This window comes from Xiphias gladius, chromosome 17, assembly GCF_016859285.1.
Source record: "Xiphias gladius isolate SHS-SW01 ecotype Sanya breed wild chromosome 17, ASM1685928v1, whole genome shotgun sequence".
NCBI classification, from domain to species: domain Eukaryota; kingdom Metazoa; phylum Chordata; class Actinopteri; order Istiophoriformes; family Xiphiidae; genus Xiphias; species Xiphias gladius.
Genome location: NC_053416.1, coordinates 28,161,903 through 28,174,247, shown reverse-complemented (window position 1 = coordinate 28,174,247; position 12,345 = coordinate 28,161,903). Strand labels below are relative to the sequence as shown.

General features: G+C 38.5%; 1 protein-coding gene across 1 annotated transcript in view; it reads right to left on the bottom strand.

Annotated features, from left to right (window-relative positions):
- Positions 1 to 6,677: 6,677 nt before the first annotated feature.
- The window catches only part of LOC120802934 (protein Aster-B-like), a 28,973-nt gene continuing 23,305 nt past the window's right edge, over positions 6,678 to 12,345 (bottom strand). Inside the window, exons 2-5 of the mRNA XM_040151120.1 lie at positions 10,126 to 10,217; positions 9,119 to 9,225; positions 7,929 to 7,987; positions 6,678 to 6,785 (exon numbers count right to left, since the gene is read on the bottom strand). Of these exons, the coding sequence (XP_040007054.1) occupies positions 6,678 to 6,785; positions 7,929 to 7,987; positions 9,119 to 9,225; positions 10,126 to 10,217 (366 nt within the window). The remainder of the gene's footprint in view (positions 6,786 to 7,928; positions 7,988 to 9,118; positions 9,226 to 10,125; positions 10,218 to 12,345) is intronic.

Sequence of the window (12,345 nt, the reverse complement as noted above, 5' to 3'; positions counted from 1 at the left end):
GATGTCCTCCTCATACTCAGGTGTGGGGACAGGGCTCAAGGCCTCATCCATGTTCCCCAGTGGCCTAGTTGATGGACGAGCGTCCATTTCCTCCTCCGGCTGGAGCCTGTCCTTAGAGCCTTGGTCTTGGGTGACTGTCTATGGGGCTCCATTAACAGCACATCCAACTTATTCAGCTCCAACTCTCGCCAGGGGGAAACCAGAGAGATAATGGGATGTTTGAGGGGTTAAAGGTTACAGTAGCCATGTTTCCATCACCATCAACGTATTTTTGTGTGCATTTTGAAGTATTGCATTGGAAAACATTGATGGAAATGGAAAAATTCAAAAGAACTTCCTCAACTGTAGAAAAAAGTTTTTACGCTAAGTTGAGGTGGTTTTGCCTATTTCAAAAAAGAGTTAATGAGCTTAATGGTAGATGGGAACACCTTTTCTAAATAAGTTCCGATGTAGTGAACATTTAACTTACATGACTGAGCAGTTTCCGCTTCTAGAGAAGAAGTCCGGAGCTGACAGCATGAAACATGGCCAACAAATGAATAATCACAGCTTGCTCAACTGATAAAAATTCCTGAAGCCCTTCTCCATTTTTCTCTTGTAGATGGCCAAGGTGACTGATTTTCTTTCTTCTTCTTTAAGGATTTTTTGGCAGTTGGCCATTTGTTTGATATCTGGTTCGCAACCTCTACTTCTTCTCCTCTATTTATAACAGCCATGTGTTACATAGCCTTTACTGCCAACTTTGGACCAAACCAGTTATTGGAAATGCACCTAATTCACATTTTCTTTTTTTTTGTTGCAACATTTCAAAAGTTTGCTTCAAATTCGCCTGACAATTATGTGGAAACATGACTAGTGAGAGTAAATCAACCCAGTTTGGTTTGGTTGGTTGTTCCATTCACACTGGGTGGTCAATGTAAACTTCTCGTCTCAAATGGCCACTTTACTCGTGACGATGCGATTACTATTTACACAGAAATAAGTAGGGGTGTATACTTAAGTCACATGACCTGGGTTAAATTAATCTCACTCATAAATCTGATTATTTCAGATGTCACTTGACAAAATCATAAAAGACTTGCAACTCAACGTGGACTTCAACACCAGTAACTCATGACTTCACTTGGACTTTAGTCCTTTGACTTGGAATAACCTGATATTTTCCCATTGGCCAAATTTTAAAATTTTCATTACTCCTGACGATGAGTACAATGAGTCAACCCGACAGAAGCTAATCATGCTTTATAAGCATGAGGGATGAGTGTATTTGGCAGCACCAACGCACCTCACACCCAGTCTTTATTAGGGCAGGCCAGACTATTAGTTACAGTCCTGGTTGAAATTATTGGCACCCCTAGTCGAATTTTAAGTACAGAATTTTGAATATCTTCAGAAATGAATACAAATTAACCAATTTTGTATAATCAAAATATTTTTAATTAAATGTCCAAGGTTACTGAAAAAATTTAAATAAAAAAACAAAACTTGGCAGCCTCTAAATGTTTCCTGTAGCCAAGTAGAAGCTTCTTCACCTGTCTGCTGGTAGTTTCCACCACTCTTCCATTGATATTTGTTCAAGCTCTTTTAAGTTTGCAGTAGTCCTTTTTGCAAGGGATTTAGGTCAGGACTCATTGCTGGACAGTCCATCTTTTTCATTCTTTTGTGCTGCTTGATGTGTGTTTTAGGTCATTGTTTTGCTGAAAGAACCAAGACCTTTGCCTCTAGGTTTCTGACACTTCGTAACACATTTCACTCTAAAATGCCTTGGTAACCTTCTGATTTCATCATCGCTTTGATACATTCAGTGCCTCCATTACCAGAGGCAGCAAAGCAGCCCAACAGCCTGACAGAACCTCCATCACGTTTTACTGTAGGTAGGGTGTTCTTTTCCTTATGAATTTCATTTCGTCATCTATGAACAAAATGATGCATTGCATTCCCAAAAAGTTCTACTTTGGTTTTAAATTTCCATAGAAAATAAGGCTTGCCTTTTTGTGCCTTTCTTTCAATAGTGATGTCTTCTTGTCCTTTGCCCATGGAGCCCTACTTGGTTCAGTGTTCAGTGTATGGTACGGGGTGAAACCACCTCTCCAGATTGCTCCAGGTCAGCCTGAAGCTCTTTAGATTTCTTGCATGGTGTTTTTTCCCCAATCCACATCAACTATTGCTATATCCTTTGATAATAGCATTTCTGATGCCCTAAGATGACTCTCTTGTCTTCGCCATTGTGAAAAAGAAACTCTAAACATCAGCCCCTTTTTACGCAATAAAACCATAATTCATTGGTTATTTCAGGTCATGTGAACACTGAAAATGAAGCACAGGTGAGTCTTATTTGTTTTTTATTTTGTTTGAGGAACTAATTTAAATTCATCAAAAGGTTTCCAATACCTGTATCAAGCATCTATTTTATGTCTTTGTTTTTTATTTCAATTGATGAAAACATTTTTTATTATTGCCGTTGTTCAGTCACTTTGGACATTTGATTAAATATTCTGATTATACAAATTGGTTAATTTGCATTTATTTCTGAAGATATTCTAAGTACTGTACTTAAAATTCAGAGTTTCCAATAATTTCAACCAGGACTGTAACTAATGTTTAATGTTTATAATGTTTTTGGTTTTCAATTTTTTTTCCAGAAAAACATACAGCAGGAGTGACAATAGCCTGAGGAGCAAGAACAGTCAAGACAGGTTTTAACTCAAAGCCTCTCTCAGTCTCTTTTCTTTCCCTGTATTACAGACAGAGAGGCAAAATTGTTAAATCTCTGTCCTAAAACGTACCCTACCACAATCAAAATCGGCTGCTTTAAAAAATCTAAAAATTTCCTTAAAGTATTTTACTGTAGAAATTCATAGTAGTGCCAAGATATGGTCTACCCTTCCATCAAAAATACCCTGGCGACTCGCAGGCTGACTGTCTTTAAATGTCTCCCCACTAATGAAACACAGCCTACAACAGCAAGAACCTTTAAAAAAACAAACAAACAACAACGACAATGAAACAATAAATAAAACAAATAATTAGAACAGACTCACCAGAGTGTCTTGATGAGAGGAACAGATGACAAAAAGCACAACAGCTCTCCAACTTAGCAAGTCCACCATAAACAAAAACTCCAAAATTACACAAACAATAACCACAGAGAACAAAATTTCCAAAATCTTCACCAGATGCCTGAAAAGTCTGTGACTGCTAAAACTACATTTATTATAGAATAACAATCCAAAACAAATCTTTCATGTGCAGGTGTTTACACCTGTTAGTGCATCAGTGTGGGGACATGAGGGTCTGTAGGCTATTTACTGATACTGTATATATAACAGAGGAAAATGTGAATTGACAAATATTTTAAACAATATGTATTTTCTTTTCATGTTAATATTGCCTCTTTAAATACAGTCTCACTCAGTGTAATACTGTCAGTCCTATTTAATTTAAATGTAATTTATACAGGGTTATTTTGATTATGCATTACTCAAAATATGCCAGTTAAACTTTAACTGATATCATATCAATGAAGCTGATCAACTTACATAAAAGCTTGGAATCAGAACCTCCAGTATTTGGATCAATAAGCTTGGGAAAATTTAGGTGTAAAAGTAAGTCGGATTCAGTTGTTATTTTTATGTGTCAGATTCATATTTAAATGGGAAATTGACCACACTTATGTATCGCTTTTCTAGTCTTATCAACCACTCAGAGCGCTTTATACTACATGCCACCTTCACCCATTCACACACACATTCATTTAGCCCTTTTCTATACATACAGCACTTTACACATTTACACACACACACGCACTCAAACACTGATGATTCGTTGGGGAAATTGAGGGTTCAGTATCATGCCCAAGGATACTTCGACATGTGGACTAGTGGAACCAGTGATCGGACCACCAACCTTCCAGTTAGTGGACAACCCACTCTACCTCCTGAGCGACAGCTGTCCAATCAACATTATATACATATATCTTATGCTGTTCATCTCATTTTCTGGTTATATCTATGGGTTGTGATCAATAATTAGTAAGTAAGTAAAAGTAAGCAGAATTTATTTATATAGAACCTTTCTAGATCAGATCTCACAAAGTGCTTCACTATAAAAGGTAAAAGACAGACATAATATGGAGACACAATATGGAAATAAATAAAATAGACATATAAATTAAGTAAAAACTTATTAAAGGCAAGTCTAAACAATTATGCTGCCTCTCAAAATTGTGTTGCTGCCTTCTGAATCATTAATTGTTATTTTTAACTTTTGGTGCAAATGTTGTGAGCTGAAAACGAATGGATTCAATAAGAGATTCAAAACTAGATTCAGATTTCATTAAATGCTATTGAACCTCAACATTAGTCCCATGAATAACACCTGATCATTTTGCCTTCATCTTTTTTTAATTGTTATTTTAAAGTAATAAATACACATTTTAAAAATTATTCATAATTTCTGTAAATTTACTATAATTGTTACTCAGTTTAAAATTAGTCGTTTAAGACTTGAAATGCAAAGTTTAGGAACTAGACTTGGGACTTGTCAATCTTAATTCGAGACTTAACATGGGACTCTATACCAAAGATTTGACACTTACTCGTGACTTGCAAAACGATGACTTTGCCCTACCTCTGGAAATAAGAAAGTTGACGTATCGCAGACACTGGGTTATTCTCATAATTGTGGCCCTTCGAACTCTGGGTCATACTAACTTTACACTCACTGTAGAGATTCAGGAAATGCAACTCTGGCAAAGCGTTGTATAACATTGCGAGCAGTGCAAGCCTCCTAAAGTTTTCCAAATCAATTTTAATTTTACATAAATGATTTCAGATACTTTTCTATGAGTCTGACCCAAAGTAAGTAAGACATTAGCCCCTGGATCAGTCATTATAACTAGCTGCGTAGGGATCTACTTCTGAGGCAACTTTTAAACTAACCAACACATACCAGTTTGTTTACATGTGTGAGGCTGTGGGCCGCTGTTGATTAATCACAGGGCGTGCTAAAGTTGTAGTGGTAAACAATAAAAGATGACATGATATTGTTTGTCTATGCCCTCTAGAACGACATATAGAAGCATTTTCTGATCTGATGCCTCTATCAGCATCATCATTCGTCTGCCTTCCAAAATCATTACAAATCACTGTTGAAAAATAAATCTGTTTATTGATATGACAACAGAATGGTTAAGGTTTGCTTAGGTTTAGAAAAAATAAACAACCTGTGGTTTGGATTCAAATGTTTTGTTAAGGTTAGAGAAACATTGTGGTTTGTGTTAAAATATGTACTTCATTAAGGTTAGGGGGCCTTCACTGTCATGATCCAAAAGAAAAATCTTGACTGTTAATTGGGAACTGGAAACAAACAGCGATCTCCTTATGTTAAAGTGTGATGTTTTTTGATCCATCCATCCACCCTGACCTCCTGTCCACATGGACTCTGTGGCTCTACATCAATGTCACCTGACTCCCTCCTGTGCCCCTGTGGAGATTACTATGGCCACTAGAGAGATTCGTCACTTGAAAGAAACAGATGTCGTTTTTGGGTCATTTGCTGAGTGGACTGATGCTGTTGTTCCTCTTGGGAGGATCCTGTCATTTTTGTTTTTGTTTTTAGTCTTCAGTAAGTCAGGAAAACTGAGTGTAATAACCCAGTGAACTATGACGATAATCATGAGTGATTTCACGTTGATGACCGAACATGTTTATTCAAACCATAATACACAGATGAGGATCTAAATCAAGAGAGAGAGGAAAGACAAAGAATGGAGGCAGAGACAAGAAGGCAGCAGAGGACTGATCCACTGCAGGAGGTGCGTTTCCATCCAGCTGTTGTAAGTGCATTTTCAGTTTGCGCATAAGAAAACCTGAGTGGAAATGGAGAAATTAAGAAAAATCTTGAAATATCTCGAAAAAGTTTTCATGCTTGGGAGAAGTGGAAAAATTGGTGTATCAATAAATGGGAATAGCAAGTGCAATGACAACAGATTCAGCAAATAAATCAGGTGACTTAAATGTCACTGCCAACTGTCCTATCACTTCTGGATGTTTTTTAACATACTCATGTATGGACAGAGGGCTGTTACCAGATGTTGCTGTTATGGTTTTCCTTCATTTGAAGTTTGGCTGGCGCTAATTACATAACCTTGTTGTGCCCTCTTCTTCTGCAGTGGTATAATAGCACCTGACTGGAGAATTAGCACCACCTACTGCTTATCTCAGTGAAACCAACTCCTAATATTCCCAAAACAGTAGTGGATCAAAACATGCATAAATCTGCATTTTCTTCTGCCGATTTTCTGAAAATTCGGTTAAAATTTGTGATACATTTGGATGGAAACCTGACTAATGAATCTCAAGAAACTGGTATAAGAATCTTAAGAACTACCAGTTCAATTTGTGTTTACTTTGGTTTGAACTTAAAGAAAAGCATTTCAAATTATAACTCAAAATTTTATTATACTTTTACTTTAGTTTATTTGGAAAGCTTTAGCACATTAATGTTGCATGCCCTGATATATGTTGTTTAACAGGAGTCATTTTTCCTGAATCTCTAAGTAACAATTGAGGCAGTGAGTGCAAAGTTATCACCCATAGTCAGAACGACCACAACTATGAGAGTAAGACCCAGGTTCAAAATACCAGAAATTTCCATCAAATGTTTGTGTTGTAGTGCTATCCCAAGTGTCTGAAGTAGTCTTCCAGGCCACTCCAGAAGTTCCTGTCAATGAACCCTTCACAAGCCCCCATGACTGCTTCCTGTAATGAAGCTCTGTCGACACCCTGCAGGAAACACGCACACTCATAATTAACTTGAAATGTCGACGTCCATTCAGGGAGATGTTGAAAAAATGATGTGGTATACATTTGGACTGGATTTACAAGTATGTCTCTAGGGGAGTTGAGATAATTTGAACATTACCTGCACTGATAAGTGATTCTAATCTCATCTGGAGTGAGTATGTGGTTAATTATTAACCTCCGTTCCCCCACCCCCACCCAAATAATAATTGCAGCTGCAATTACCTACTGTTTTTCGGTGAACTCTCTGCTCCCCTTGTCATCCTTGTATTTTAAAGTTTTTTTCCACGTGACGAGATTTTTTTGTCATTTTTTCAGCTTAGTGTGAAATTTGACGTTCGTGAGAAAATGGAGGAAACATGCTAAAACCAACATATACGCTCACCGAGCACTTTATTCGGAACACCTTTACACATACTTATTCATGCAGTTATCCAATCAGTCAATCCAGTGGCAGCAGTGCAATGTATACAATCATGCAGCTACTGCTCAGGAGCTTCAATTAATGGTCACATCAAACGGAAAAATGTAATCTCATTGACTTTGACTGTAGCATGATTGTTGGTAGGATTACTGTTATTTTTAAGCACAAGTCTTTAGAGTTTACTCAGAGGTGAGGAGAACAAAAAACATCCAGTGAGCAGCAGTTCGGTGGACCGAAATGCTTTGTTGTGAGAGAGGTCAGAGGAGAACTGGTTGAAACTGACAGAATTGCTATGGTAACTCAGATACATCTCTTTACAACTGTGGTGAGCAGAAATACATCTCAGAATGAGCAGCACGTCAAAACTTGAGGTGCATGGGCTACAACAATAGAAGATCACATGGGGTTCCACTCCTGTCACCCAAGAACAGAAATCTGATGCTGCAGTGGGCAAAGCTCCCTTTGCCTACTGCAAAAACTACTGCAGCTCTGTTCAGCAATTTTTGAGTGCTATTTGATGTTGTCTTGGATTTCAACAACCAATCATGATAATTTAATCAGTTGGCCCAGTTAACATGGTTGAGGTTAACAGGGAAAGGCAAGCCATCCGTTCCTGAATCCTGCCACCTGCCACATCCTGGTATCAGCCTGGCATTTCAGCAGCTGCAGTGGCTCCACAACTGACCACAAGTGTCAGTCACATGCAGTCTGGCCCTCTCTTCTGTGCTCTGGGGTTGGGGAATGCGATGGTGAGACAGCGCTGATGGAATGAGTGGAATTTGATTTGTGATTTGAGTTGGCTTATATCTTTTGAAAGGTGCTTATGGAATAGTTCTGTAACACTGCTGGTTCAAATATTTATGTTAAAGTTGATTTATAAGTAACGTGTGATATGAAGTGGGATTAAATGTGTGAGAAACATAATTTACAATCTGGCTTCAATTCAACACCTCACCATCTGTATCACCAATTTCCCCTGTTTCCAAAATGTTCATACACATGGGTCAGATTTTCTGTAAAGGTGTGCACATTCTCCCATTAAGTTTGTGTTTTTAGGTCCCAACTTTTGTTTGGGAAGTGGTGTACACGTCTTTCAGGCCATGTTTTGTGAGTACGCAATGGTTATAAATGAGGCCCGAGGTCTGAATCCAATAGACACCTTTGGGATATAGTAGAATGGAAGTTTGGCAGCATGATCATTTCTCTGTGCCAAAAGATCAGATGAAGATCATCACTTCTCTGTGCCAAAAGATTAGATGAAGATCATCATAAAGGTTTTTGATTTGTCATATTAATTGTCATAATAATTTGGGCCTTGTTTAGTAGTATATTAAAAAAAATTAAATAAATATTTAAGTAATCCGCAAATTTATGTATTTAATAAACCCAGGTGAAGATCTGCTCCTTTTAAATTTGGGTTTTGTTTTTTTTGGGTGAAAATCAGTAAAAAATTAAAACAATCAGCTTTTACATTTAGAAAACATTGTTGGAAGTTGTAAAATTCTCCAGCTCATAAACATTCTGAGACAGCCTCCATTTCCATGCTCTCTGACTTTACAATGACCCTTTCGAGAATTGCAGTCATTCTGATTGTGATTCACAGAGGGAGGATGCAGAACATATTTGGAGTAAAAGAGACAACACAAGAATTTGTTTCAAATGGGGCTTGAAGTTGACTTTAGTGGGTCTTCAACTAACAATAGGATTGAAGTCTGTGATAATCAAACTATTGCTGTTTCCATTTTTGTTCTCCATCCTTTGTACCCAATTTTAAGTGCCTCTGTTTAGGAGCACGCTTCCAAGTTGATAACTCATTCTCTTGACTTGCCTTGTACAGAGTTAGAACTCCCCACAGCACACAGTCAGACATAATTTGTAAATGTTAACCAACCTGTGGCTGTCTTGGGAGCCAGGGGATTATTCAGGGTGATGGCGTACACGATCTCTCTGGTCTGGTTACCATCATGCTCCTTTCTCCATAGGTGATACACCACATCTCTAAGAGAAAAGATGAAAATGAAACTTAAAGGGATCCTGTGGAGTTTTTGATCAATATTAACACTAAGGAGCAATGAATTTACAAGTGGGTCAGTGTTTCGTTTATATTGTGCTGCCCATATCCTTGTGCGTGTGCACAAGAATATGGGCAGCACGATTCACATCATACCATTAGTTGAAACATACTATTCTGAAGTAGCAGTATTGCACCAAGAAACATAAGTAAACATGGATGTAAACAATGCATGAATATTTTAAAATTTGTTTTATGAGGAACGATATGCACTCAACAGTCGAACCTCAGGGATATAAACAATGCATTTTAGTGAGTTATAGTGAATGTAAGCAGAACTTTTGCCCGTTTACAAGAAAACTCCAGGGCTGTGGCACCTTTAAGTTTTCCAGCATTCATATAATAACCATTCAGACATTGCCCTTATGTAACTATCATCATAGTTTTCATCAATGACAGCTACAGTACTGGGTTCTAATTACAAATTTCTAACCTTTCAATATTTGAAAAAGTTAGACAGTGTTATTCACTTACACATTTGTGTTTGATATTCTGTATAAAAACAGTGATGAATCCATTTGAACTTGTCATGTTATCTACTATTATGAACAACTACTACTACTACATTTATGAACAAAGAACTGTGACCCTTCCCCATGCTAATCAGTTTGTTCCAGTTTATTTTACTTTTTTGGTTGATGGCCACATTCTGTCTTGATACAATAGTGTGATGATTTTGAAGTTGCACTTTATTTTAAACTGAGGGAGTTATGCTATCCCACAAGAAAATTGGAAAAAAACCACAAGCCACTGAAGAGTACATCAAAGATCCATTTCCACACAGCAAAGAGGGGAGATTGGAGGTGCATGTTCTATAATGAATTTACCTGAAAACCTCCTCTGTGCCTAAAGGTCCCTCATGAACTCCCTGTGGATGTATAGCTTGTAACTCAGGTCCTGAAGAAAGCTTGCACCTCACCTGCACAAAAGAGTATTTCCGTGTGTGAGTGTGTTGTGGGGTAAAAACAGAACAGATAACCATTTAAAAATCCTACCAAAAAATCAACGGCGATTGAAAAATATACTTTAGGTTATAAAGAGGGTGATAACTACAGACAGGTGACAAAATAAAAGGAAAAACCAACATAAAGTTTCTTAGTAAGGTGTTGGGCCACCGCGAGCCGCAAGAACAACTTCGATGCACCTTGAAATTGATTAAACAAGTCTCTGGAACTCTACTGGAAGGAAGGAATGACATTGTTCCAAAAGATATGCCTCATTTGGTGTTTTGATGATGATGATGGACTAATATGATGAGATCTGGTGACTATGAAGGCCACAGCATATGAATTACATAATTTTTATACTCATCAAACCATTCAGTGACTCCTCATGCCTTTTGTGGAAGCATCTGCATTTGCTGTTTCTCTACTCATTTATTCAGGTTTTTCCTTCAAATTTTCATCTGTCTGTATATTGTGTTACATGTCTTCACTGCTGTATTTTTTGCGTCCTGCATACTTCAGAAATTCCATATTGGAGCAACCCAACGGTGGTCCAAGAGACTGTGTGATTATTTCGGAAATTGTGTAAAATTGACTATAATAAAAGTGGCCAACAATAAAAGTGGGTGGTAGATACAACGGTGTCTCTGTTGAAGTTTATTCCAGGTGTCTGAACTGCAAAAACGTGTGGGGGTATCCTAACGGTGATCACAAACCACACGCCACACTGTAAAAGTGTGTGCAGTTCATAGGGTCAGTGGCTCGGGTGTTATGCCATACACACTGACTGGCCTGTGATGAACCTCATGCAGTAAGGTCAGTTGCTCGGGTGTTTTGCCATACAAACTGACTGGCCGTTGGGGAGGATAAAAATTAATTTACCCAACAGATAGCGAGAGGACTGGTGAGTAAAACAATCTACATACATGTAAGTGCACCACACCACATAAACATGGATAGAGATTTTGATAGGGAGTGTGCAGACGGGGGCTGTGGTCCTCAAATTGTAATGCTAATGTTAGAACAACAACAGCAAGAGCAGTGGAAACTGATTAATAGACAGGTACTTAGTGGTGAAGCAACTGAAGATAGACAAAAAACATGTAAAAAATGTGAGGAGATGTGGGAGGAGGCGCAGGACAGATTGAAGGAGGGGGGGGCTACTCCGTTTCTTCTCTAAATTAGAGACATTGGCTAAGGAAATACAAGAAGAGCATGAGAAGAGCAGTCCTTCACTCTTACAGAAGAGTGTATGGAGCAAGGAGAGACAGAAAAAAGATAAAAAGAGAGCTCTGTTACACAAAATTGCATTAGCTTGTGGTGCACTGTTCCCTGAAAACAATAAACAGACACAATCAGCGCCTACCTCACCTACAGGGAAAGGAGCTCAAGGTTCCAGCTCACTTTACCCAGCATTGAATATTAAAGGGGAGCCAACTGCTCCTCCACCTTATCAAATGCCAGTCGTTTCAGTACAGGGAGTGTTAGATATCGAAGGAGGAGTCTGATGAGACGTTAGACACAGCAAGAACAAAGAGAAATAGAATAAGAACGATAGAGCTGTAAACATTAGAGGATGACATTCAGGACACACAGAGACGCTTGCGCACCCTAGCACCGATCAGAGAGGAAGAACAGACAAGAGACCCACTCAGAAGGGGGCTATCTACCACTGCGGCACCGCTCGACGGCGGTGTTTGTCTTATAGACATAAATCAACCGGCTCATACTACACTGCCAGTGTATCCTGGCGCACAGACATTTCCAGCACGCTCTACACCAGGAGAGGAAGGGATACTTTCAGGTCTTCCATTAATTTCTAGAATGCAGAGACCACTCATGTATTACAACGTCCACCACTCATAGTTTTCAGTACACTAGCTACCGGCTAAATAGAGCAAGATGACAAAAGGGAAAAGAAAAGATTTATTACATCCATTCCTGCAGCACGGGAAAGACAGGAGCAGGGTGAGGAAGAAGAAGTGTTCGGTGAGAACACTGAGATAGAACTTAGTGGATAGTATGTCAACCAGTATTTGGTTGAGCGGTATTTTCACCAGAAATCAGGAGCCACCGCCGGCTCAGCATTCCTATTATTTACGC